Here is a 27013-nt window from a genome sequence, read left to right on the forward strand (position 1 = left end):
ACATAGAGCCTTCACATCTCCCAGAGATGTCCCACAAATCCCTCCTTCTCAATGCCACATCATTCACACGTAACCCCACTGTGGCGAGAATCCTCTAATTCTCCTGTATGGACTCCCTCTGGGTGTGTGCCTACTTTACTCCTCTCTGTAGCCCCAGTGCCTGGCAGAGTGGCTGGTATACCGTGGGCTGAGATAAGCACTGGCAGGTGAGCCGTGAGCCTCACCTTGCTCCAAGGGATCCTCCCGCTCAGCCCCGGCTGGAGGATTCTGCAGGGTAGACTCCGCCTCGGTAGAGGGCATCCTAGACCCCTCTCCAGCTCCGGAAGCTGGGCTGCTGCCTTGGGAAGACTACACTTCCCAGTGATCCCAGGGAAAAGCGAAAACCCTTTGGCTTTGACAGCCGCCACCACAGGTCTTTCCGCCTCCCCTGCTTGCTTGGGAGCTGGAAGCTGGAAGCTAGGGACTGGGAGCTGGGAGCTGGATTATGGTGGCCTGAGCAGCCAGCGCAGCCGCAGGAGCCCAGAGCCCCTGCCCGTCCCGCGCCCCCAGCCTCGCCAGGAGAGTCAAGACTGCAGCCGGCGCCACCCTGCCATGCCCGCCCCTCCCAGCCCCCAGAAGGGCCCGAGCCCGCCGCCGAGGCTGCCCGTCGCCGTCCAGATGTAGCCGGCCCCCGAATCGCAGCTTCTGCCCTCCTCTCGTGCTCTGCGGATTTCTCCTGCCAGCTCTCCACCGTCTGGACCCCAGGACTGGCTGAGGGGCCTGGAGGCTCTGGACTCCTGATGCCGCCAAGCCCCCTCTCGTGAGAGAGGCCACACCACCCAGACTTTGGGACAGGCGACAGGGACGGACGTGGGCCCGAGCCAGCCCAGAAGGCCCGGGCCCACCATGGCCCCGGCCCTGCCCTGGCTCCTGCTGTGGGTGGGCTCGGGAGTGCTGCCTGCCCACTGCACCCAGCACGGCATCCGACTGCCCCTGCGCAGCGGCCTGGCAGGGGCCCCCCTGGGGCTGCGGCTGCCCCGGGAGACCGACGAGGAGCCCAGCAGGAAGGGCAGCTTTGTGGAGATGGTGGACAACCTCAGGGGCAAGTCGGGCCAGGGCTACTATGTGGAGATGACCGTGGGCAGCCCCCCGCAGACGGTAAGGTGGGCGGGCGGACGCTGGCCCAGTCCTGCACAGCAGAGGGGAGGCGGGGCGAGAATGCGGCAGGCTGCCCCCGCTAAAATGGGCAGGTGGGACAGCAGGAAGGACCCCCACTCAAACTAATAATCCGGGGTCACGTTGCTGAGGTCATTCCTAAAACTCCCCTTTCCCGCCTCCTTCCTCGTTACCCCTCGCTAGCCTCCCCGCCCCGCTGGGCGAATCGCCCTCCCTTGCTCCCCCCACTGCCGCGCTCCTCAGTGAGGATTGGAGAAGGAGACGCACTTCAGTCTGGGCGCCTGAGTTGAGGAAGAGACAGGTCCGAGGGGCACCAAAGCAGGTGTCAGCCCCCTATGATGGTGGCCAAGCTGGAGTCTCCCCAAGCTCCCTCCCAACCCCCGCCAGCGTTCCAGGAAGGTAGAGGTCCCCATCTTCATTTCCTGAGGACCAGGAATCCCGGCATCAGTTGGATCAGCACCCTCCTCCCCCCGCCCAGGCTGCCTCACACGGTGGCAGTCCTCCTGACCTCCGTGCAGCTCAGGAGCCTGACAGGACCGGGCCTCCACTTCATCCTTCCTTTTCCCAATTACTCCTTCCTCTCCACCCTCCCCTGCACTCCAGCCCCTCCTCCACCTGCGCCTCTGAGCTCAGGCCAGAAGGAAAGGGACCTAAGTTTAGGTAGAGGACAAACCATGCGAAAAGAGCCTGAACCCTTCTGATGGTGGGTTTCCGCCCATGGTAGGAGGGTGAGGCAGTGATGGAGAAAGCACTCCCTACTGTCACCATCCTTCTTGACAATCACCCAGGCACCTCAAAAGTAGCTGAAGGAGGCTGTGCCCTCCACACCCTGCAGGTGTCAGTGGGAGTGTGGGCTTGAGCAGCCCTCCTGTGGGGTGTCTGGCTGACCTCTGTACATCTGCCTCTGTGGGCGGGTCTAGGCCTGGGTGCAGTAGATCTGCATATGCTGGTGTGCCACCTTAAATCTGATCCTGCACATCTCTGGGAGCTTCCCCCAGATCTGCGTTCATGTCCCTGACTGGAAAGCCTGCCTGTGAAGAGTGTGTAAAGGTGGGAGTGTGTTGGGGTGACAGAGGGGACAGGCACCTGAACTGAGATAGCTAGGTCTGGAAGAACCACAATCACCTTCTAATACCAGACAGAAACCAACCTCCCTAGGGCCATGCGACCCAGGCCTGCTCCCAGAATCCAAAGTCCTGGTGTCCCCTGGTGACTCCTTTTCCTTCCTATGAACCATAACTTCCCCACATATAGCTTCCGATCTGTGTGCAGGGCCAGGCCCAGAAAGCCTAAGCCTGGGGCTGGGGAGATGGTTCAGTGGAATAAGTGCTTCTCTGGTGAGCGCAAGGGCCTGAGTTCAATCACCAGTTCCACCAAAAAAAAAAAAAAGAAAGAAAGAAAGAAAGCCTAAGCCCACAAGACGCTAGGTATCGTCAGGGAGCTGGGGGTATGTGGACCCTGAGACCAACTCCCATTTTGGCCAGTGATGTGCTGTGCAAACTCTACACACCCTGTGCCCTGTCACAGCACAGCTGCTTTGCAGAACCCATCAGGGTTTCTTTTTTTTTTTTTTCTTTATTTTTTGAGATAGCGTTTCTATGCTGTTCAGCCTGGCCTTGAACTCACTTTACCCCAGGCTGGCCTCGAACTGATCTTCCTGCCTCAGCCTTCTGAGTGCTGGAATTACAGGCATGCTCCACCACGCCCAGCCCACAGGGGCTTTAGAGTCAGACAGATCACCTGAGGCTCTACCTTTCCGGTTTCCTAGCTGTGTAGCCTTGGGCAAATTATATAACTTCTCCAAGGCTTTTGCCTTACCTTTAAAAGGAATAAAATGAAGTCTGTGTTGCAAGAAAATTGTGAAGATTAAAAGATCGTAGACCCTAGCAAGCTCAGGGGCCTGAATTCAATCCCTGGTTCCGCCAAAAAAAAAAAAAAAAAAAAAAGATCGTGCAGGGGAAAGCACCTGCAATAGTACACTGGCCACATACTTGACCTCCAGAAAGTATTACCTCACTTTTTCCTTCCCTGGTAAGCCACTCTGCCTCTTCTGTGCTGTGTTCGCATTTCTGCATTATATGCACGTGAAATTAAGGGGCCAGCTGCTGTACTGCTGTGACCCCAGGATACCGTGCTTGTCCTCCAGCACTTGGCAGAATAACTACTCACTGTCTGTCAGTTCCATCCTCCTTGCTGGAAGCCAGAGAAGAGGCTGGAAGTTGCCAGGCATCCCCTGGAGAGCTGCTGAGTGGATTGCACTGTGGTTCCCCATCTGGCTGCATGCCATGGTGGGTCTTTGGTCCTCTCCCCAGCAACCTCTGAGAAGGCTACCCAGCACTGTGAACAAGTAAAAGTGAAATCTGGAGAGCACTTTCTATCCTTGTGGCCGATCCACAGAGAGACAGAAGATGTGTCTTCTGCCCATAAAAGATCTAAGAATAGAAGCAGAGTGTAAGTACTCATCCAAGGTCATCTCTAGCAGTGATAGGTGGAGTGATGGTCTCAGATCCTTCTCCTCAGAGCCTGTAAAATGTATAAATACTCTGCTGCTACCCTAGCCTGAGGGAGTCAGAATCTGGGGTGGGGGACAGCCATTTATGTTAAGCTTGAGAAGCACTGCTCTGTGGAAGTCCAAAGAATGCAGGTTTTGGGGTCCAGAGGGTCCTGAATTAATCAGGTAAGGCTTCTTGGAGGAGGTATGCCCTGAGCTCAGTCTTGAGGGATAGATTAGAGAAGGAGGCTGTTCTCTGCGAGGAAGTGGCATCTGTCCCAGTGCACTGCCATTGTACCCTGTTTGTCTGTCTTTGTCTGCTCCTTCCCATCCTACCCGCCTAGTCTAGGAAAGGCCACGATGAATGATAGATTAGGTTATGTGTGTTTGGGCTTATGCATGTTTATTTAGGAGACAGGAGAAAGCTCAGATCAGTTAATATTACAGGATTGAGCTGAGACCAGATAAATTTGGGTAAATATAATAAAGTCAAATTACCAAAAGCTTTAAATGTCAAGCTCTAAGGTTTTAGACTTTGGTCTCCAGGTATTAGGGGAAAGCTGAATTCATTTGTGCAGAGGAAAGACACAGAGAAAGCAATCTTGTAGGAGGAGACATCTGAATTTTAGAAACTGATATACAGGCAGCAGGAAGCTCTGTCACGACAGCCCAGGTGCTGGATGGTGTGACAAGGACAGCATGAGGCTACAAGACAGAGAACAGGAGCCCAGGATGCCAATGGTGCCAGGAGGGGAGCACATGGGCAGGACTTGTGCTACTGGTGGAGGAGTGCAGAAGGTACCAAGGTGATTTTGATGTCAGATAAACAAATAGTACTGTACCACAAGTAAAAAAAAAAAAAAAAGGTAATTTTGAGATTCTGATTCAGGGAGATGTGGGGATGACAAGACCATCTGTGGGAAGAGGAAGTTGGCGGCAGGGCGCGGTTTAGTAAGTAGTACTGCTATTCTCTACACTTACGTTTATCACTAGAGTACATAGAGTTTCTTTTATACACTCTACAGGTATTATTTTGTTCTTTACAGAAATGCCTGCCATATATATAAAAGGTCCTCATTATTCAAGAGCCTCCAGCACAAGAAATGGGGTCTAAAAGATTAAACAATTGGCTGGTGGGAGGCAGGTAAACGGAGACCCTCTCTCACTCCTTGTTGTCCCTATTCTGCCACAGTCTTGGGGGAGAAGGTTTTATGCTGAGCATCCCTTCTCTGCTCCCCACAGTATTTACTTATGTCTCCCTTATCATATATGTAGCATGTGATGGCTTTTAGTTTCCCTCATAAGACTTTAAGGTCTGAGGACTAGGGCATAACTCAGTGGGAGAGCATTTGTCCGGCATGCATAAGGACCTTGAGCGCAAGGGCCTGAGTTCAATCCCCAGTACCACAAAAACAAACAAATCAATATCTAAAACAGTAGTGGAAAGAAAGAAAGAAAGAAAGAAAGAAAGAAAGAAAGAAAGAAAGAAAGAAAGAAAGAAAATACCTTTTAATATTATATATTTTGCAATATCTTATTTATCCTGTATTCCAATATCTATAACAGGGTCCAGGGAGATAGCTCAGTAGAATAGGCACTTGCCTGGCAAGTGCAAGGTCCTGAGTTCAATCCCTAGTACCACAAAAACAAACAAATCAATATCTAAAACAGTAGTGGTGCATACCTGTGACTCCAACACTCTGGGAGACCAACTGCCATAAGTTCAAGGCCAGTGTGAGCACTTACTTAGCAAGACTCAGTTCTCAAAAAAAAGAACTAGGGATGTAGCTCAATGCAGTGGCCCTGGGACCATCCCCAGCAATGAAAAAGGAAGGAAAAAGGAGGCAGGGAGGGAAGAAGTACAAACATCACTGATTAAACAGGATAACAATTTGATAGGAGCAAAATTTGATGATGATCAATCCAGTGTAACAAATATTTATTGAGCAGCTCATGCTCAGAAGAGAAAAATCAGGGCATAGTCTCAGTCAGCCCTTGGAAAGCTCATGATTTGGTGTGAGACACAGACATATAAATATCAAATAAAGGGCTAGGGAGATAGCTCAGTGGTCTAAGCGCCTGCCTGGCAAACACAGGACCCAGATTTGATCCTCAATACCGCATGCCGTGCAGGCCCCCAGAATCCTGGATGCGCCATGTCAGCCACTTAGATCGGGCATGGTGGCTCACACCTGTAATCCCAGCACTGGGGAGGCTGAGACAGGAGGATCACTACAAGTCTCAGCTGAGTAGCAAGACCCTGTGCCAAATAAATAGATAAATAAAGTTTTGTTTTGTTTTGTTTGGTTTTGGTTTTTTTCTGTATTTAGGACAGGATCTCACTCTGTAGATCGGACTCACAGTGATTCTCCTGTTTCAGCCTCCCAAGTGTTGGGATTACAGGTGCACACTACCATGCCCTCAATCACAGTCTCGATTGAAGTCTCAACACGCCCCAGAGGCGGGGCTGGCACAGCACCCCAGGAATCAAACCTGTCCATTGCACTGTGCCTAGGCAGGCACTTTAGTCGGCTGAGCTATCAGGCTGGCCTTAAGATTTAAAAATAATTTATAAAAATAAATAAATATCATATAAGACCAGGACTAGAGTGTGACCCAGTGATAGAACACACCCCAGCGCTACCCCACTACACACACACACACACACACACACACACACACCCTTTTTTTTTATGGTACATGGTCTGTGGTACTATATGCAGCTCTGACTCATAGTGATCCCCCTGTTACAGTCTCCCCAGAGATGGGATTACAGGCATGGCCCACCACACGCAGTTTCAGTGGCCCAGGTCAGGGCCAGCGTGGTCTATAGTACTGGGGATCTAAACCCACCCCCACCGCCATCCTTCTGCTTGCCAGGCAGGCTACTGGACTGCTGAGCTATCTCCCCTGCCCACACACACTTTAAAAAAAAATTTTTTTTTAATATTTATTTTTTGCGGCAGGCTCAGCCTGTCCTGGGGGCGGGGCTGGTGTGGCATGTTGTGCTGGGGATCTAAGTGCAGTCCCTGTGCTTGCCTAAGCAGGCGCTTTAGACAGTTCGGCTATCTCACTAGCCCCCCCCACACACACACACTTTTTAAACCTTTTCTCCAAATGTATTTGCACAGTTAGAAGAACAAGAGATCTTGAAAGTGCAAGGGAGAAGGGGCCACTGTCAGGGCATTAGTGGAGGGACATTTCAGAGGGAGATGCATGAACTGTGGTGAGAAGCGGAAAGCTGTGGCTGGAATGCTGAGGGCCTCGTGGGGCCTGAGTGGACACAGTCCTGAGCCCTACTAGTACATGAGAAAAGGGATCGTGTAGTCTAGTTTTGGTCCTAGGAAAGCAGGCTCAGTGTGGAGGAGGACTTGCATAGTCTAGCACAGTGGGTGTCTGCTGGGATACAGGGGGCTGAAGGGGGCAGTGGCAGTGAACAGGCAAAGGGGTAACCATCTCAGGGTTCTGGCGTTCACCAGTCCTTCTCTGCCCCGTAGAGATTTAAAGCGTGAGAGAGAAGAGTTCGCTTTTTTCTGCTTCACTTCTCTGACTTTGTGTTGGAAAGCCAGAAAGAGGAGCATCTCCAGGGAAGCCTTTGCAAATTCTCTGTGCTGAGAGCCATGTCCTTTGAGCGCCTGGGCAGTGGAGAGTTCTGGGAAGAGGCCAGACCATTGTCCTAGTTCTGGAGCTACGCTGAGACTGTCCTGGCAGGATGGTCCCAGAGGCTGGAAAGCATTCATTGATGCCTTGCCCTTAGGTACTCTGGTTAAGTGGTTCCTAAGAGGGGAGGGGCAGGTGTCGGAATCACTACTGCTAGGGGATTCTGACACGGCGAACAGAGATGCCTCAGTGCTTTCCTCACAGATTTACAAAGCGATGGAGCAGGCTGGCTGCGCTGCCGAGGTGCCATGAGAGGGAACTGAGCCTGTGCCAGAGATGGGCTTCATTGTCCACTGAGATCAGGAGATTAAAGCCACCAGACCGATGGGTGGGACAAAGTTAGACAACAGGAAGGAGTTATGGCCTGGCAGTAGAAGCAGGTAACTCACAGCTGCTGTAATACTGTGTAGAGCAAGGTTTTTCTGGATGGCTTCTGTAGAGGCTGAAGGTATAAAGCAAGCCTCGGAACCTGAACAAGGACTCAGGGTATATATAGCTCAGGGGTGTAGCTCATGGTTAATATGCATGAGAGTCTGGGTTCAATCCCCAGCACACCCTCCTCCCCTTAAAAAGTTTGAAGGCCATCATCTTAGGTCTGTCCACCTGTGTCATCTCATTCAACTAGGAAGCACTGATGGGCACTAGTTGAGCTTGCTGGAAGCAGGGGAGAAAGGGAGCATTCCTGGCCAGAAGAGGGAAGAGTGCCTTAGAAGAGTGCCCTGGGGTGCCCTCACCATCTTGGGATTTCTTTAAAACCCAGCCTAGGGCAGGGTAAGCAGTGCTCCCTTGTCCCCATCACCAGCTACTGCCTGGAGAACAAAGTGGGAGGAGGAGACATGTCTGGTGTTAAGAGTCTGTTTGTGCAGGACCAACAGATTTGCTCAAGGTGGGTGGAATCTGGACAGGACCCAGCTCCTGGACTCACTTTGAGGCAGGAGCAGTTGGCCATGTGCTACCCTCAACTGCTGAATTTAGGATCCTTGAGTGCTTCCCTGCTCCTCCTCCCAGCCCGGGGCAACCTTAGTCTCAGCCTACTAGGAAAACAGAGGAATCTGACTCAGAGTACTCTAGGACCACGGGAGCCTGGAGCCACCACAACTCCTCTAAGAACCCAACAGCTCCCACTGGACATTCAGTTAATGTTCCACGGTCTGGCAGGCATTAGTTGTCATGGTCACTGTGCTCAGTGGACATGCACAGTGCCGGGTTGAGGATCACCCCTGCAGAGGCCCTGGGCTGAGAATTAAGAGCAGAAGTCTGTAGGATCACAGGGAGCCAATTACTCTCAGAGGGAAAAAAAAAAATCACTGTGGAGCGCCTATTGGGGGCTACAAGATGATTAGGAGATGGTATGGGACCAACAGACATTAAATCAATGGTTAAAGATTGGGTTAACCAGAGAACCCCAGATACGTGCTGCTGAGGATCTGCAGGAAGAGGAACCTAATTTTGGCTTGGTGTCAGGGTAAGACCTTGGGGACGGGATGTTGGGGGCCTGACAGTTGAACAGGAGTTAGGCAACACAGGGAGACAACAGTCCAGGCAAAAGAAGCAGTGTATGCAAGGGTGTCCAGCTGAGAGCATCATGCTATATTGGAAAACTTCATAGAACGTGCAGTGAGGGAGAGCATGGCAAGAGATGCTCCCTGGAGTTGACAAGTCTTACTTGGACGACCTTGTGGATGCGGTCAGGCATCAGGACAGCTGGGGGGGGGCAGTCCACACTTGCTAGGCCTCTGGCACTATGAAGTCCTTCACCCTGAGGAAGCCTAAACCTGGTTCTTCACAGAGACCTCAGAGCAGCATTCCCAGAGGGCAGTCCCCCTTGCCTGCTGGTGTACCATTGGCCAAAGCAAGCATCATGGCTGAGCCCACTGTCAATGTCAGAGGGGCTCACGCAAGGGCTTTTGGATGTGGGTGAGGATGACTCATCGGTGTGATTAAACTTCCCAAACAGGAGACACAGGAAGGTCAAGGAGATAAAAGACCACAGCTGAAGGTTGCTCGGGACCAAGAGGTTCTGTCCCAGCTTTATTGCTTATTGTGTAAGGTGCGTCAAGTTTCTTGCTCACCTGAGGTCTGTTTCCTTCTCTGTAAAAGGGAAGAAATGCTTCTGCATCTCAGCTTTGGCTAAAAAGCTCCTTGTACAAGAATATAGAGGTTTTCCCCTCAATGCCTCAGAGACCTGTACAAAAGGAAGAGATTGCTTTGGTAGGAAAACAGGAGGTAGAGTCCTTGCCCCCCACCCCCAGACTTGCAAAAGCAGCAAAAGCCTAGGATAGGCTGCTAAAAAAAAAAAAAGGCTGTGAGGTTTCTGCTGTTTCTGTGTTGCGGGGTGTAGAACCCAGGGTCTTGGGCTTGCCAGGCAAGAGCTCTGTCACTGGTCTACACTGTTGTGGGTTCTTAACAATTACAGATTGTTCAAGACTGGCAAGAGCCCCCCTCTCCCCAGGCCAGTGGACAGATGCCTCCTGAGCGCATTTTTCCTCTATAAGAATCTCAGCTATCACTGTCTGCTTAAAAGAGCTGGGCATTTGGAGAACAAAGGGTTCCCACCAACCTCACCAGCTCCTTATCTAGCTCATCGATCCAAAATTATTTCCGAGTAGGAGCAAACTTGGGCAGGCGTGCCTCTCCCTGTGGGGCTTGTTAGCACTCCCCTTGAAGCTGCCTCCTCTCAGAGGCCCCAGGGGCACAATTGTTTGTTAAGTGATTGGCACTGACCTAGACGTGACCCCAGGTTACAGCCCCTGGGCACCTGACTCTTGGGTCTGCCTGGGCCACGGAACAAAAAAGATGGCTGCCCACCATCAGGCTGCCCAAACTCAAGCCTATTGGGTCAGCCCAGGGTGCCACAGAAACAAGGCAGGTGGGTCTGAACTCAGGCCACAGCTGTACCCCAAACAGCCTCTGTCTGGAAGCCACTGAGGAATCCCCACCTTTCCTCCCACCCCACCCCAGAGCCAGTAGATCAGCCCTTCAACTTTTTCTGTCCTTTAACCCACTCATTTGTTCAAGAAATATTTATTGCCGGGTGCTATGATAGCCACTGGAGACACGTTGGAGATTTTAAAAACTAGACACCACAGGGGGTGAGAGTCAATGTGAAATTGCACAGTGGCGAGTTCTATGGAAGTGTTTGAGTAAATAGCCTAATCTTTCTACCTGAGGAAGCCCCTTTTGAGCTTCAGCTGTAGGGTGGAGGGGCTGAGTAGACTGCAAGTAAAAGGAGGATGGTCCAGGCAGAGAGAGTGGGCAGGGCCACAGCCTGTGGGGAACCAATATGGAGTCAGCTGGGCTGGTGGGCACAGGGCTTTGGGCAGTAGAGGACAAGCACGGGCTGGGTGTTCCCAGAGGGCCAGATTGTGAAGGCCCTGCAGGATAAGTTAAAGTTTGAAGTTTTCATTTTAGGAGCAAAATAAAACCACTGATAGCAGGGTAACCAGGAAGATCTCTCCAGCTGCAGCACAGGAAACAGATGGCCCAGGTCAAGGGCGGATGTGCCAGGACCAGCTGAGAAGGCACTACAATGCTGCAGGGTGACATGATGCTAGGCTAGGTGGCAAAAGAGAGTGTAGGGAATGAACACACTCAAAAGAGTGAAGGTTAATTGGACGGGATTGGTTGGTGTGCTGGGAAGAAATGGAAACGGAGGAAGATGTTAGGAAGTCTCCAGAGTTGCTGCCTGAGAGACAGCTGGATCATGACAGCATTCACCCATAGAGGGAAGGGCCAGGGATACAGCTCAGCCGAGGAGTGCCTGCCTGGCAAGCTCCTGAGTTCAATTCTTGGCAACAAAACTAAATAAAAAAACACATGACCAATAGAGGGAACTCTAGGAGACAACTGGATGGGTAAGACCTTGTAAGGTCAGTTTTGGACATCTTGGCTTTGCGCTTTCTCTGAGGCAGTTCAGTGTGTGTGTGTGTGTGTGTGTGTGTGTGTGTGTGTAGCTGTGGAGCTCAAGGGGGAGGAAAGGGCCCATGGGAACAGCTTCAGGATCTGTGATTGCAGGTAAGATGCACAGGCAGAGGGTAGCATGAGAGGAGCCTGCCTGGCTAACTGTGAACCTGTGCAGGAGACAGGAGAGAGGACCCGAGAAGCTAAGGGCTGATGTGAAAAACACTTTCGTATTTGGAGACATCAAATCACTGGGAACTGTAGTAAGGGCTGTTTGATAGTGGAAGGACTGAGGCAAGCCTAGTTTTAGAATGGGTTGAGGAATGAGTGGGAGGTGAAGAAATGAAGACAGCTTGGCTGAGATTTTGGCTGTGAAGGGAGAAGAGAGAGGATAGCTGGAGGCGGGTGTGAGATGGAGGAAGTTTTTTGTTGTTTTTTAATGAAGAGACTCAAGCGTTTGTAAATGCCAGTGGGAAGAATCCAGATTTGATGGTGGTGGGGTTGAGGGGTGGCTAGATGCTTGGATCTACCTGAGAGAAAAGGAATGTGAATAGGGTAAGTGTCAGAGAAGGGAGGAACTGGGCCCTCAGTCCGGAGGAGTCAGGATGGGCTGAAGGATGGGCTGGGCAGCTGCTCTGGACTGGCGGACTGGCTGTGGGGGAGCTCTTATGAGCTAAAGGGTGAGGCGCCCACTGCTTCTTTACCTTTGGGCTGCCCCTAATGGCCATGTTCCCATAATGAGTGTGGGAGCTCCTGTCTTCTGGAGGGTGCCCCCTGCGTAGAGCAGGAAGGCATGAGGGCTGCCCAGGGGCTCAGGTAGCAGTGCTGAAGGACAATACCAGAAGTCACTTCTCGGCAGCAAGACCACATGCAAAGGGCAAACAGACATTTGCTCTGAGGGGAATCTCAGTTGTTTATTTTAGCTTCCCATTTTTTATGATGAAGAGGGAGGAGCAGAGTGCAGTGGGAACCTGAAATCCTGGGACGGGGATGGGTGAGGGTGACAAGAGTAAGAGAGGGTCCTTTCTTCCTGGACTTGGCCCCCTCTGAGGTAGAGGAGGGAGAATGTTCTTCGGTATGAAGAGAAAGGACTGGAGCAGGGCTTCCTGGCCAGTAGGCAGCCACTTGCTGAGAAGGAGGGGAATAGGGCAGCAGGAGGGGCTACAACTGTAGAGGTCCCTGGATAATGCTCTATTAATGCTCTATTTCAGTGTAAAGAAGTGGCCTTATTTGCTAGAGTGCCCAGGCACACACCTTTCTGGTGTCCCCTCCTTTGCGTGGGCTACAGGAATGGTGCTGAGGTGACCTTCTCTATTTGGAGTCCAGGTATATGTAATATGAGGCTCTCTGCCACTGCTGGGAACTAGGTCCTGGGACACTGGGAAGGGCTGGGAGGGACAGAAACTTTTTTTAAAAATCATTAACCTGGTTGATTGAAATCTGAACTGTGGAGCCTCCCAGCTCTATTGATTTTCTCTGAAAGCCCAGCAGCTGGAGCCGCGGCTGCCCAGAGACCAGGGAGAGGAAAGGGGAGAAATAGGGGAGAGGGGGTAGGGAAACAAATGGAAAGCCAGCCACGAGCACAGGGCTGGGAAGGAGGAAGGAGGAAAGGTTGGAGGGTCAGACGGTGCAGAGGGGCCTTTGGGGACCAGGAGGAGTCAGGAAGTATCAGTAGGCATCAGGGCGGGGAAGCCACAGAGGAACCGCTGAGAGCAGGGAGGAGTCAGGAGAGGATCTCGGAGAGGACAAAAATCAAAGCTCAGAGAAGCACAGTGACCTCTCAAGGTGACAGGGTCATTGGCTGCACCAAACCCAAACTCAGCAGACTTTACTGCACTGAGGAGAAAGGACACAGAAACGAAGGCCCAAAGGTCAGAAGAAAAGCTGAGAGAAAGGACATGGACAGTGGGTAAGGAGGGAGATTTGGTTTACAGGTCGCCATGTTTTGGGGACATGAGCCTGCCTTCTCTTTGCTCAGAAGAGTAAAGCAGACACAAAACAATGGCTCTAGTCTGACTGAGGGAGAACAGGCCATCAGGTGTTACCAAACCAGACCTGCAGTGCCTCTGCGTACTGTGCCGACCACCAAAGCAACAAGTTTTGTCAAAGAAAATTTATCTGTAAGGCAGTTAAAGTAAGGATGGGGGGGCTGGTGAGATGGCTCAGCGGACTAAGGCGCCTGCCTAGGATCTCCGGCGTGCCCTGCCCCTGGGTCACGCTGAGACAGTGACTGAGACTGGGCGTGGTGGTGCAAGCCTATAACCCCAGCATGTGGGAGGCTGAAAACAGGAGAATCACTATGAATCGGATCTATGTGGTGAGACCCTGTACTACATACAAAAAGAAAGAAAGAAAGAAAGAAAGAAAGAAAGAAAGAAAGAAAGAAAGAAAGAAAGAAAGAAAGAAAGAAAGAAAGAGGTGAGGATGGGGACCCCAGACCCAAATCTGCATCCCAGAGGACAAAGTTTAGAGATAATCAGAGGGTCAAAAAATAAGGTTGCTATCATTTGCATCTAGAATGTCCTGCAGAAGCCCGTATGTGTGCAGCTTGGCCCTTAGTTTAGTAGTTTGGGGAGCTGGTGGAGCCTTTAGGAGGCAGCCTCAGGGGAAGAACTTAGGTCACTGGTGAGGGCCTTGAGGAGGACATTGGTACCTGGGCCCTTTTTTCCTTGCTTCTGGCTGTCATGAAGTGAGACATCTCCTCAACTACGTGTCCCCAACATGCTGTCCTAGGCTGCTGGAGGCCTAGTGCAAGGTGGCCAGGCAGCCAGGGGCAGAACCTCTGAAACTGTGAGCCAAAATAAACCTTCCCAATTTTTCAGTTGGTTTTCTCAGGTATTTTCTTACAGCTGTGGAAAGCTAACACAGGGGTGGCTGAGGCACAGGAAAAGGTGACTGATTGGAAGGGGGGGAGAAGTCATCACTGGTCTCCATGTGCATAGGCAAGCTTCGTGGCTTTTTATGTGAGCCATGGCAGTGTTAGTACAATCCATGAGTAGAGTTTTTGGCTTTCTAATGTCAAAGGGTCACCTACTGGCCACTTGTGAAGGCCCAAACAAAAGAGTTGGTGGTTTCATCTACTTTGAGACATACAAGCCTAGCTCCAAGTCCCTAAGGGGGGAAAATAAAAGTAATCCCTACCAAGGGGTGACCATGTCAGAGGTGTTATCTATAGGAAAATTAGCAAGGACCTATTATTTATTGTTCAATTAATGACATCTACAGTCAGTGATAAAAGCAGCTAAAGGTGTGGTGACACATGCATGAGTCCCAGAACTCTGGGAAGCCGAGGCAAGAGGACTGCAAGTTGGAGCCCAGCCTGAGCAGCTTAGTGATGTCCCAAAACCTTGTCTCAAAAAACACAAAGGGGAGGAGGGTCTGGTGAGATGGCTCAGTGGTCTAAAGCACCTACTTAGAACAAGCTTAGCAAAGCACAGGGACCGCAGTTCAATCCCCAGCACCACATGCCAGCCAGCCCCGCCCCCTGGTGGGCTGAGCTGGACACACACACACACACACACACAAATAAAAACTTAAAAAAAAATACAAAGGGGTGGGCCTAGCTCTGCATGAGGGCTCTGAATTAAATTCCCAGTACCAAAAGATACAAACAATAAAACAGCAACTAAAAGCAAATAGGTTTATTCAGGTATTTCCCAGATTTGAAAGAAAATATTCTTTGTTTTTTTTAACTTTAGCTGGGAGGAAAATGGCTAGAGCCTTTTTTTCCCCTCCGTTTTAAAATTTTAGATATGTATAGTGGTAGCACTCATCACAGGGAATTTGTACATGATGGATCTTGCTTCTTTTTTCCCCATGCTCTTCCCTTCCCTTTGACCCCCCTTGAAGCTTCCTTCTTAAGGGAAATTCTGTATTTTGGGTTGCGGGTACTGGGGGTTTGTTTATTGTGGAAGGTTTTGGTTTGTTTTTTTGATGCTGAGGCTTTGAAGCCAGTGCTTCACACATGCTAGGCAAGGGCTCTACCACTGAGCTACGAGCCCCAAGGGGGATAAGTGAGTCATTTCTTCATGGAGGCTTGGATATAAAAGGAGGAAAGGGTACAATGAGATTCTAGGATGAGTTACACAGCAAGGAACAGAGAAAACATTTACTTAGCCAAAACAGGGCCCTGACAAGTGGGCTTCACCAGGCTGTCACAGGGCTCCTGGCTCCTCATTATTTCTGACAGGCACATAGGTCTGTGTAACTCTGAGGCAGAAGGAGAGCTACCTTCTGGTGGGCAGAGATACAAATACACATATGGGCACCAACATGCCACCCTGGGCTCCACAACTCCTCTCGCCAGTGCCAGTTCCTAGAATAACTCTTTTCTGAGCTAGAGCAGATAGTCCAGGCCTTCCTGTGGAAAACAGAAAAGGAGGGGAAGGGGCTGGCTCTGAAGACATAACTGGTTGGTTGCACGAATAGCAGAAGCCATTTGATGGTAGAGAGAGATAGAACCATGAACACACACACACACACACACACACACACACACACACACACACACACACAGATAGGCCTGACCTCATAAAGTGTTTGGATTTTCAGAACACAACAGACTCAGATTCTGAGGTGGCGTTGTTACTGAGCACTTAGGTTTGTATATTCAGGTTTATCCATTCACCACGGACCAAATCAAGGAAGACCGTATATTTTGGTAGAAAGCATTTATTCAAAACTAGCTCCCAGGAGATGGACAGGCCTCATTGCCTCAAATCACCATCTCGCCATCTCCAGGTGTACCAGCATCCCTTATCACAAGGAGCAGTGCGTGAGGGAAGATGACGTAACAACGCATTTGCAGGCCAGTTGCAGCCTCCCTCTCCCTTCCTTGGACCTCTCCCTCCCTTGCTTAAGGGAATGAAATTGAGCATTACCTTCTGGTGCCAGGATCTGGATATTTTGTTCACTCCTGGGGTAGGGTACAGGGTATGCCCTAGGCCTTAAGGAAGTTTGGAAGCCACTTAACACCAAAGGAAAAAAAAAATCTAACTTTTAAAGCTCCATTTGCAGTGCTGATTACAGTGTGGAGAGTGCATGGCACTAGCAGGTGCCAACCTGGCTAGTCCTGGGTCACGGAAGCCTCAGCCTGGCCTGCGACACTGAGTGAGGAATCCGAGGCTGGTAAGTACAGCTGCCTGATGCGTTTCTTTCTCTGACAGCTCAACATCCTGGTGGACACAGGCAGCAGTAACTTTGCAGTTGGGGCCGCCCCCCACCCTTTCCTGCATCGCTACTATCAAAGGCAGCGGTGAGTCCTAGGAGGGCCAGGGCAGAGCCAGTCCAAGGAGAGCTGGGAGAGGCACAGGAGAAAGGCCTGGTCCTCAGATCCTTTCTCCCATGGGGAAAGGAGGGGGTGGCCAAGAGAGGAGGGTAAAGATCGGGTGTTTGAGAGCCATACCATGGGAAAAGGTGAACTGAAATATAGCTTCCATGAAAGGGATGAAGCTTTGTGGCTCCCAGAGCCACCTCCACAGCTCACATTCTACCTAAACAGGAGGTGAGGGGACTCACGTCTTCAGTGGCTTGCTGTTTTCTAATAGCAGTTATGGGTAGGCCAAACACTGTGGCCTTAGCTCTTTTGCTATCTCGCCACTCTGGGGCCTCTCCAGGTGGCTTTGCATGGTTCAAGAACACAAGGGAAAAAACCTTGCACAACTTGCACTACTTGGACCCATATCAGGGTCTGAAAGCCCAATACTGTCCTCCCTGCATCAGCCCAAGTGCCACCAGCTGGGTTTAGCTCATTGGTGAAAGGGAGAGTTAGAATGGGCTTCTGGGTGAGAGAGGCAGCGAGGGAAGATCAGGAAACTCTCTTGGCATAAAAGCGGGATGAAGTGGTGAGAAGATATCTAATACCTGAGTCATCTGTGCCTGTGAGTAGTTGTGTCCTAGCCTCTGACAGCTAGGCAGGCCCAATCCCCACCCCCTTAACAGACAGTGGAGTGTGGGGAGGATCAATTGAAGAGCACTCATTCCGAGTTCTATCATGACTCCCCTCAAACATTGGTTAGGGGATGTTTAAACAGAAGTGGGGACAGCAACACCTCAATTGAATGTGCTTTGCCAAGCGGTGTGCAAAACCTCCTGCTCTGCCGAGATGCTTGTGCCAAGCTCCTCTCGGGAAACCCCTGCTGCAGTGCTTCCACCTTCACTCTGCCTGGAAGCTTCTCCACCACTCAGATGGTACCACCAGGTCCCTAGGCAGAGTCAATGGCTCCTTTTCTCTGGGAGCTTGCTGGCACCACGAGGAGAAAGCGAGGCTGGCTAACTGTGCCCACAGAAGCAGCTAGCACAATGCACAAAGCCTAGCTTGTTCTACGTAGGCCTGAGCTCCAGATCTAGGAATGTGGGCTCTGGAGACGGGTGAGTGAGCCCCGGTAATAGCTCCCCTCGTCTGTTTGTGAGATGCCATGACATTGTGTTCTGGGCAGTGGGTCTCAGGGACATGGCGCAGAGTAGGCTGAAAGCAACTTTCAGGATGTCCGTGAGCCAGGCGGCTTTTGGGAGTGTGTTTGACGCTGCGTCTCCATAGCAGGTGTGGCATTTATGCATCCAGCTCTCTGTCTCCACAGATCAAGCACATACCGGGACCTCCGGAAGGGCGTGTATGTGCCCTACACCCAGGGCAAGTGGGAGGGGGAGCTGGGCACTGACCTGGTGAGCATTCCTCATGGTCCCAACGTCACCGTGCGTGCGAACATCGCTGCCATCACTGAATCCGACAAGTTCTTCATCAATGGCTCCAACTGGGAGGGCATCCTGGGGCTGGCCTATGCTGAGATCGCCAGGGTGAGAGGAATAAGGCTTGTCCTATAGACTATGTCTGTGCTTTGTACACACCACATGCTACACAGGGAAGGAGTTAAGGGAAAGAAGGGTGGCTGAGGGGAACACGTTGGTTTGAAGGGTCATTTACAGGGACAGGGTGGCAGTTGAACTTTAGTGCTACACAATGCAGAACCAGTAAGAGCAGCTATGGTTTCTGTGTACCCTAAGATCTTTTGATTTGCTTATTTCGAGACAGGGTTATCACTACGTAGTTGAGTCTGGCCTTGAACTCACTATGTAGCCCAGGCTGGCCTCTTAACTCAGCCATCCTCCTGCCTCAGTCTCCTGAATGCTAGGATTACAGGCGTGTGTTCTATACCGGGCTTAATTTGTGTGTATATACCCTAAAATCTTTTTTCTTGATACTGGAAAATCTAACTCGGGACCTTGTGCTTGGCAGGCAGGCAGGCACTTGGGCCACTGAGCTATATCCCTGCACCCCCCAAAAAAAATCTTTGAGAGGCTCATCTAAACTTGAAGCAGGCTGGGGAAGATCCCATGGCTTTGTGGGCCATCCTTCCCATTTTTGCACCTAGTAACTCAAGATGGTGATTCCCAAGGAACACTCCCAAGTTTTTGCTTTTTCTTCCACTGTAGGCAGGAAGCTAGCCTCTGTCCAGCAGGCACAGATTTACTTTGTCTCTTTCTACCACAGCCTGATGACTCGCTGGAGCCCTTCTTTGACTCTTTGGTGAAGCAGACACACGTTCCAAATCTCTTCTCCCTGCAGCTCTGTGGTGCAGGCTTCCCCCTCAACCAGTCTGAGGCCGTGGCTTCTGTTGGAGGGAGCATGGTAAGCAAGGCCTCGAAGGCAGAGACCTGGCAGTAGGAGAGGGATGCACCTACACAACAGAGCAACAGCATGGTCTTGGCCCTGCTACTTCAAATCAAGAGAAGCCTCTATATTCCCCATCCCTACTTTTCTTCTCCCCTCTGCTCTGCCTCACCTTATTCCTTAACAGGACTCAAGGGTCTATGGTAAACCTGCAAAGCATCAGAAATGAACAGGAAGCACGTCAAAGGAAATGAAAATAAGACCTACTGGTAGTCAGGAGGCAGAGATTTTAAGAGTTTGCGTCTATTTATTCATTAATTAGGACAATGGTGAATGGTTCTCTAACAGAGAAAATAAGCATAGAAGCAATAATCAATTTACTCAACATTTATTTGCCAGTTTAGGTTTAAATAACTTTGTATCAAGGGCTATGTAATTCTGAAACAAATAATTAAGATTCTATCTAGTCTTTTCTCCTGAACGCATAGAGACAATACATCACTTTGGGACGTGACTTATTCTAGAAGCAGGAAAATGAAAACAGCTGTATGTAGAGCGCCTTGCTACCCCAAGACAGACTGATCTTACTGCTTGTCTTTGTGACTTGCTTTTCTGTGCCAGCACATGGATGTCTGTCTCCTTCTCTCTTAGATCATTGGGGGCATCGACCACTCACTATATACAGGCAGCCTCTGGTATACACCCATCCGGCGGGAGTGGTATTATGAAGTGATCATTGTGCGGGTGGAGATCAATGGACAAGACCTGAAGATGGACTGCAAGGAGGTAATAAAACCAAGGGGGGGCCACGAGAGAAAAGGGGTAGGTGCCAGCTACTGGGAAAGCCTCACATCATGAGGTTGCGAGGGTGGGGCAAAGGTATAGCACACACTGCACAGAGGGTGGGGGCTGGGCCTAGAGGTCAGCGTCATGGTCACAGAGCAGGACCTGAGGTTGGGAGCCAGGACTGGCAAAGCACTTTCATAGGGGCCATGGGCTTACAAAAAAAATAGCCAAAACGCATCGAACTGTTGGGCGCTAGTCACTGCCTAGCCTCATGGACTTGGGCAAGCTGTCTGCAAGGCAGTGTGGTAGGACTCCTTCAGGAGTCACGCCTTAGAGCCCGAGCTGTGAAGCTAGCTCTGCCATTTACAAGCTGCGTGCCCTTGGGCTTGTTATTCTGTGTGCCAGTCTCCTCCCCTGCAAACAGAGGTTAAAACAAATTTCCCAAACATTGTAGAAAAGGTCAGAGAGAGCACACAGTGTTTATCCCTGTGGATGGCAGTGCCCAACAAATACTAGCTAAACCATTTGGGCCTCCTCCACTAGGTTGCTGCGTATGCTAAGTCAGAAGAGATCTAAAAGTGCTATGCAAGTTAAAAGCACTATACCAGGTACTTTTTATTTTAAGATTTAGGAAATGTCTGCCCATCCAAGATAGTAAGAGCTAACATTTGCTAAAGTGCCTCTTGTCTGCAACACAACATTCTAAGCGTTAATTCAATGTATTAGTTTATTTAATCCTTACAATGACTTCTGAGGTAGGTACTATTATATCATTTCAGAGACAAGCAAACTGAGGCACAGAGGTTAAATAACTTGACCAAGGAGGTACCCACAAGGTGGCAAAGCCAAGATGCCAACCTGGCAGTACCCCAAGCAGTCAAACCACCCTTCTATCTCTGCCCATAACCTGGCTTCAAAAAAGCTCTTCTAACCCTACCCTTTCTTTTCCTTCCTAGTACAACTATGACAAGAGCATCGTGGACAGTGGCACCACCAACCTTCGTCTTCCCAAGAAAGTGTTTGAGGCTGCAGTCAAATCCATCAAGGCAGCCTCCTCGGTCAGTGCACTAAGGATAGGGTACAAGAGATGACATGGTATCACAAGAAGTTAGTGACAGATCTCTCAGCAAGAGTCAAGATGATGACATTTAGATCCTTCTATTTAAGTTATTTATTTATTTATCATTTTGAAAGACCTTTTTTTGGGGGAGGTGCTGGCAGAACCGGGGAATGAACTTAGGCCCTTCTGTGCTTACCAGGCAAGCACTTATTCTACTGAGCCATATCCCTAGCCTATTTATCGTTTTAAGACAAGGTCTCACTATGCATTTCAGGCTGGACTTGAGCTCACTTTGTAGTCCAGGCTGGTCTCGAACTTCCACCTGTAGGAATGATGCTCCTGCCTCAGCTTCCCAAGTGCTGGGATTACAGATGTGTGCCACCATACCTGGCTACTCTTAAGTAGCCTCCTGTATGGGACTCGGTTTACTCATAAGACAATGCTTCTGGTACAAAATTTTGCCCTCAGTCTTCTATTCCCAATCCCTAAATCCCTGGTTGTAGTTTACCTTCCCCTGCTTTGAATGTTTCCCTCAGAGAAGCTAATAAAGGGCCTAGTCATGTTATGCAACAGAAGAACAAGATGACAGAGCTTGATTCCTCATTGTTATCTTTTTCCTGTCAACACAGACAGAGAAGTTCCCGGACGGCTTCTGGCTAGGGGAGCAGCTGGTGTGCTGGCAAGCAGGCACCACGCCTTGGAACATTTTCCCAGTCATCTCACTCTACCTCATGGGTGAGGTCACCAATCAGTCCTTCCGCATCACCATCCTTCCACAGGTATGTCCCTAAGCTGAAGCAGTGGGATCCCAGGAAGAGGACAAAATATGAATTAAAAAACAGTGAGCAGGCATGGCTTCCCATATCTTGGAAGACAAAGATGAGTGCCTAGTGCGAAAGGGGTCTTGGGAAGCCCAACCTCTTGGGGTTCAGGGGTGGCAATGGGAAGAGTTACTGCAGTGCAGCTATACCTAGAGGACAGAGATGAGGTGGAGCACGGAGCAAGGGAGACGCCCTGTCAATACCTGCAACTGTTTACCCTTAGCAATACCTGCGGCCTGTGGAAGACGTGGCCACATCCCAAGATGACTGTTACAAGTTTGCCATCTCGCAGTCATCTACTGGCACAGTTATGGGGGCTGTTATCATGGAAGGCTTCTACGTCGTCTTTGATCGGGCCCGAAAACGAATTGGCTTTGCTGTCAGCGCCTGCCACGGTAAGACTACGGAGATGGGGTACGGTTCAGCAGTCAGAGTACCTAGGCCTGTCCACTTGCAAGGCAGTAACGGTGGCCTCAAGCTAAATCAGCACAGGGTGCCAAAGCTGATGTCAGTGCTAGCCATTTTTGTATTTAGTACAGGGTTTACAGGGTCTCACTACACAGATCAGACTCGTGATCCTCCTGTTTTCAGCCTCCCAAGTGCTGGGATTACAGTCATGCACCACCATACCCAGTCTCAATCACATCTCAGTGTGCCCCAGGGGCAGGGCCAGCACGGCATGGCAGGGTTCAACTCCTGGTCCCTGCATCTGCCTAAGCAGGTGCTTTAATCCACTGAGCTATCTGGCTGGCCCAGTGCTCATCCTTTATCATAAAAAAAAAAAAAGAAAACTGATTAATTTTTGGTATTGCCTGCCCTGCCTGGACTCAAAAGCTCTGTGGGAAACCCACTACAGCAAGAGGTGCCCTGGGCCCTGTGGGAAGCTCTGGATAGAAGGGTAGTGGGCTGACCCTTCATATAGCCGATCAGATGCATTATTGTAGGGTGAATGCTGCTACAGAAAGACAACGGGTTTTATTCCCACTGGATATGTAAACAGGGAGGGTGCTATTCTAGGGCTGTAAGAGGACAGACAGGCCTCTGCCCAGTGCTGGCTTTCCTGCCTGCTCCTAAGTATCCCCACAAGGAGGGCTAAACAACTTCTACAGAGACTGAGTTCAAGGTGTCATTATCTGGAATTTTTTTTTTGTTCTATAACTCAAGCTGCTCTGGGACAACCTAGAGCTACCCATTCACATCTGCCCTTTCCGCAGTGCATGATGAGTTCAGGACAGCAGCAGTGGAAGGCCCTTTTGTCACCCCGGACATGGAAGACTGTGGCTACAACATTCCACAGACAGATGAATCAACCCTCATGACCATAGCCTATGTCATGGCTGCCATCTGCGCCCTCTTCATGTTGCCACTCTGCCTTATGGTATGTCAGTGGCGCTGCCTCCGCTGCCTCCGCCATCAACACGATGACTTTGCTGATGACATCTCCCTGCTGAAGTGAAGAGGACCATGGGTGGAAGACAGAGATTCCTCTGGACCACATCTGGGTGGTTCCCTTTGGTCCCAAGTTGGAGACACAGATGGTACCTGAAGCCAGAGCACCTCAGGACCCTTACCCACCCACCAATGCCTCTGCCTTGACAGAAAAGAAGGAAAAGCCGACAAGGTGGGTCACAGGGATTGCACCTGTAGGAAACAGGAGAGGGAAGAAAGAAGCACTCTGGTGGCAAGAATACTCTTGGTCACCTCAAACTTGAGCTGGGAGATTCTGCTTGAACCTTCAGCCCTGAATCTCTGCCCACCATCCATTTAAATTCTCTAACCCAAAGTATGCTTTCCTCACTTTCAGAAGCTCTGGCCATCACACCCAGGCTACCCCAGCGTGTCTCTGCAGTACCCTGGCAAAGAGCCAACCTCGTGTCCCTGCTGGCCCAAGTCAGCAGGAGAAGATACATAATTTTATATTTGCTTTAGAGGCAGGGACTAGGGTGAGCAAGCCTAACACTGGTGCAAAGACTGCCTCTTGAGTTAAACAAAACAATTAGAATATTTCTGTACATGGGGCAGTTAAAGACAGGGAATGGGTATTAAAGTTAGAAAAAACATAAATGGCCACTCCCCAGTCCCAGGGTGAGACCTCATCTCCAACGCAAAACCCCATCTTACAAGATGGGTGTCATTTCTCAGTGTTTCTGTGGTTACAGGTTGACCCAAAGTGAGACAGGAAGAAAGGCTTAGCTAGCCTTAGAGCTCATTTTAAAGCTCTTTTAAATGGAAGGTGCCCATGAAGATGTTCCACGTAACAAATGAATTTCTATCTTATTAATTCCATTTGGCTCTACTTGAACCCTTTCTTCTACATAGGACAGGTGCCACTGAAACACCCCAACCCTGAAAGCACTCCTATGGGAGGGCAACTGGAATATAGCAGGGCTGGGCACCATCTCCTTGGTCACATGGTCACTCCTTCCCCCAGAGCCCCCTTGCTCTGGAGCTTTGCAGCCAAGGTGCTAAAAGGAACAGAGACGAGACCTGTCCTACCTAACCCCTGAAAGCAGGTATAGGGTTGATGCCTTATACCTTTGTCTAGATTTCTTCCTGTTCTTCTCTAAGAAGTGGTAAGACTTTATGTAATACTGAGTGCTTTCATTGCTTTCTTGCCCTCTCTAATGGCTCCTCCACTTATTTGACTAAGGCATCACACACTGGCTAGTATTATACCAAGAATGTCAGAAACACAGGGCTTTCTGGCTCTGAGTCATTGCCTTCCGTATGAAGGCTACCTGGAGAAAGGATGGCAGCCTCAGGGCTTCCTTATTTCCTTCTCACTTTCCTTGTTGGAGGCTGTCCCCTTCTCCCATCCTCTTCTCTGTGCCCTACTCCCAGTGTACATGGGTACCCAGGCTGGTTCTTGGGGTAGGTAGTGGGGGTCATGTTCATTTCCTCTCTATCAGTTCTACACAGTAGACTGTGATACTACTGTTAGTGGGAAGAGCTGAGTATTCGCAGTTTACCTGCTGTACCCTAATCCTATCTGGTCTACACGCTAGTCCAGGTGGGGACCTGGCAAGTGTGGAATTGCCTGATGCAGAAGGAAATACAAGGAGGGCCTCTGGAGTTGCTGGCCTTCGCCAGCTACCCACAAGCCATAAACCAATAAAACAAGAATATTAAGTTACATCTTTTTATCTGGGTTCTCTTCATTCCCACTGTACTTGGTGCTGCTTTGGCTGACTGGGAACACCCAACACCTACAAAGGCTGACAGCAAGAATGAAGACTGCCCACTTCCAACTCACAACTTACAGTGTAAATAGATTTCCAGAATTGATTCCATGAAATGAAAATACCACATTCTGCTTTATAATTTCTACCCATGTTGGGGAAAACTGGCTTTTCCTCACCCTTTTCCAAGGTATAAAACTCAACCCATTCATTAGTCAGTCTCATGTTGGATTTATTTTTCTTTTTAAAGTTCATTTCTGTTCTATCCTGAAACTATAAACTCTAAGTGGGAAAAAAAAAAACAAAAAAAAAAAAAAAAAAAAAAAACAAAACTTGATGACAGCTTCTTGCTTGTAAAAATATGTATTATACAGCTCTTTTTTAAAATTTTACTTCTGAAATGTGACTGTCCCATCTCCACACACTGCAGCAGTGGCCCTTGCTTCTGGTCTGTGTGGCTTGTACCACTGTAGGCCAGGCAGAGGGAGAAGGGAGAGCAGGGCTGGCCACAGCAAATATTGCCTCTGACTGATCCTGAACAAGGAAAAGAACAGTGAGGAGGCCCCAGCTCCCATGCACAGCTCTGCAGGACACTTAGCTCTGGCTCTGGTTAGCTTTTCAGGAGCTTTCACCAGGAAGCAGATAAACTCCCTCTTCCCTTTTTCTCTGCTCCTTTGGCTTCAAAGACTTGGAAAATAATATATACATAACTTTTCCCCTTCAGGCAACTTAAAATTTCAATAACCTGCTTCTGGATAGAGCAGGACAGAGCCTCAAATTGAAGAAACAATATTCTTTATACCCGTTCCAATTTCTTTCTTTTTTTTTTTTTTTTGCTCCGAATGCCTTCAAGGCATGACTGGCTGTCTTGTGTTGTGGAGATCAAACCACAGCAACCTGAGCCTGACTGCTTTGTTGAAGCAGCCACTTAAAGAACTGAGCTAAGGGGCAGGCCCCCCCTTCCAATTTCTAAATTTTGGGGGACACTGAAAGATATCATAGGGAGCCTAGCACAACTGAAAAACTGAAGGAAGAAAAAAATCTTAAGATTGCTGGATATAGCAGCACGTGCCTAAATCCCAGCATTCAGGAGGCTGAGGCAGGAGGACCATGAGTCAAGGCCAACCTAAGCTCATAGGGAGTTCAAGAGTGGCCTACACTACTTAACAAGACCCTGTCTCAAAAAACAAAACAAAACAAAAAAGCAAACAAACATTACAAGATAAATAATCTCTTAAGTGAAAAGGACAAAGAAACTGGTCTCCTATTTGGCCACCTTTCCTGTTCATGGCAGTACCAAACTGGAGACTAATATTTTGCTGACCAAAGAAAGTAGGCCATTTGACCTCTAAAGAGTTGAGTACCCAGGCCTCTCCAACCATTCTACAAGATGCCAAGGAGATCCTGGGGAATCTAGCTACTTAAATTGATGGTGGGTCAATAAATCTGGGCAAGTAAGGCAAAAGAAAAGCAAAGTATTCATTAATGAGCTAATGGGTAAGGACAAAAGACAAAGAAAAGGATTAACAAAAACAGAGAGGAGAGGGTTTAGTATCTGAATGGAAAAGTCTTTGCTACCCTGATATGGATTGCCAGATCAATAACCATTTCCAATACCAGAATGGGAAAAATTCAGTTGCTAGTAATATAATGATGTCTTTCCTCTAGAGTGAATTTTTTTAGTTTAATTTCAAAACAGAAGGAAGCTAAAGCCATTACTTGTAGGAGGAAAGATAAAGGGATAGGAAAAAAAGTCAAAGGTCAGATAAGAGTCACAGCCTTTTCATGTATAAAACCTAAAAGCCAGAAGTGCTCAATTAGCAGAGATGGAAAACAATCTAGTTTCAGATAGCTGTCCACAGAACAAATGATTTAAAACCCTGAAATCCCACCTCCCTTTTTCATACCACTTTGGTCTCCATTTTTCCCAGGGAAAGAAACATGTCTGCATAGCTTTCTTGCTTCAAAATCAAAACCCAGCACCCCAAGGTCCTTCTGCAAGTAATTTTGCACAGACATCGCTTCACCCCAGTGCCTGTCTGGAACTCACCCAAGGTCACCAAACAACTTGGCTGTAAACCAACTGCCTTAACCTTCAGGGGGTGGGGAGTGAGCTAGACTAGGAGACCAGAATGAATAGGACAAGAGGAAGACTTCACAAGGCTGACGTGTTACAGCTTGATTAGAAGTCAAGCCAGTGGTAGCAAGGGATGATCTGGCCCAGGGCAAACTGTGGTTTATGCTCATTTCTATCCAGGAAGTAGAGCAGACAGAAACTTGTAGGGAAATGGGACCTGGTTATGTTGTCATTCTTGGACTATGAAATTTTACTGATGTTAAACAAAATACTCT

At 49.5% G+C, this 27013-nt stretch overlaps 1 protein-coding gene across 2 annotated transcripts; it reads left to right on the plus strand.

Moving 5' to 3' along the window:
• The first annotated feature begins 403 nt into the window (after positions 1 to 403).
• On the plus strand, positions 404 to 26886 carry Bace1 (beta-secretase 1). Of its 2 annotated transcripts, XR_002822192.1 has the most exons (10): positions 404 to 1137; positions 16372 to 16460; positions 17785 to 18001; positions 18696 to 18833; positions 19467 to 19601; positions 20558 to 20659; positions 21291 to 21440; positions 21706 to 21877; positions 22697 to 23103; positions 26593 to 26886. XR_002822192.1 is itself a non-coding variant. In XM_004636467.3 (9 exons), the coding sequence occupies exons 1-9, from the start codon at positions 886 to 888 to the stop codon at positions 22936 to 22938; spliced, it is 1497 nt and encodes a 498-aa protein (XP_004636524.1). In that variant the 5' UTR covers positions 404 to 885; the 3' UTR covers positions 22939 to 23484. The 2 variants fall into 2 exon arrangements, 1 of the variants encoding a protein (XP_004636524.1); XM_004636467.3 differs by lacking the exon at positions 26593 to 26886 and having other exon boundaries at positions 22697 to 23484.
• The last annotated feature ends 127 nt before the right edge of the window (positions 26887 to 27013 follow it).

This window comes from Octodon degus, unplaced genomic scaffold (assembly GCF_000260255.1).
Source record: "Octodon degus isolate 3935 unplaced genomic scaffold, OctDeg1.0 scaffold00080, whole genome shotgun sequence".
Lineage (NCBI taxonomy): Eukaryota > Metazoa > Chordata > Mammalia > Rodentia > Octodontidae > Octodon > Octodon degus.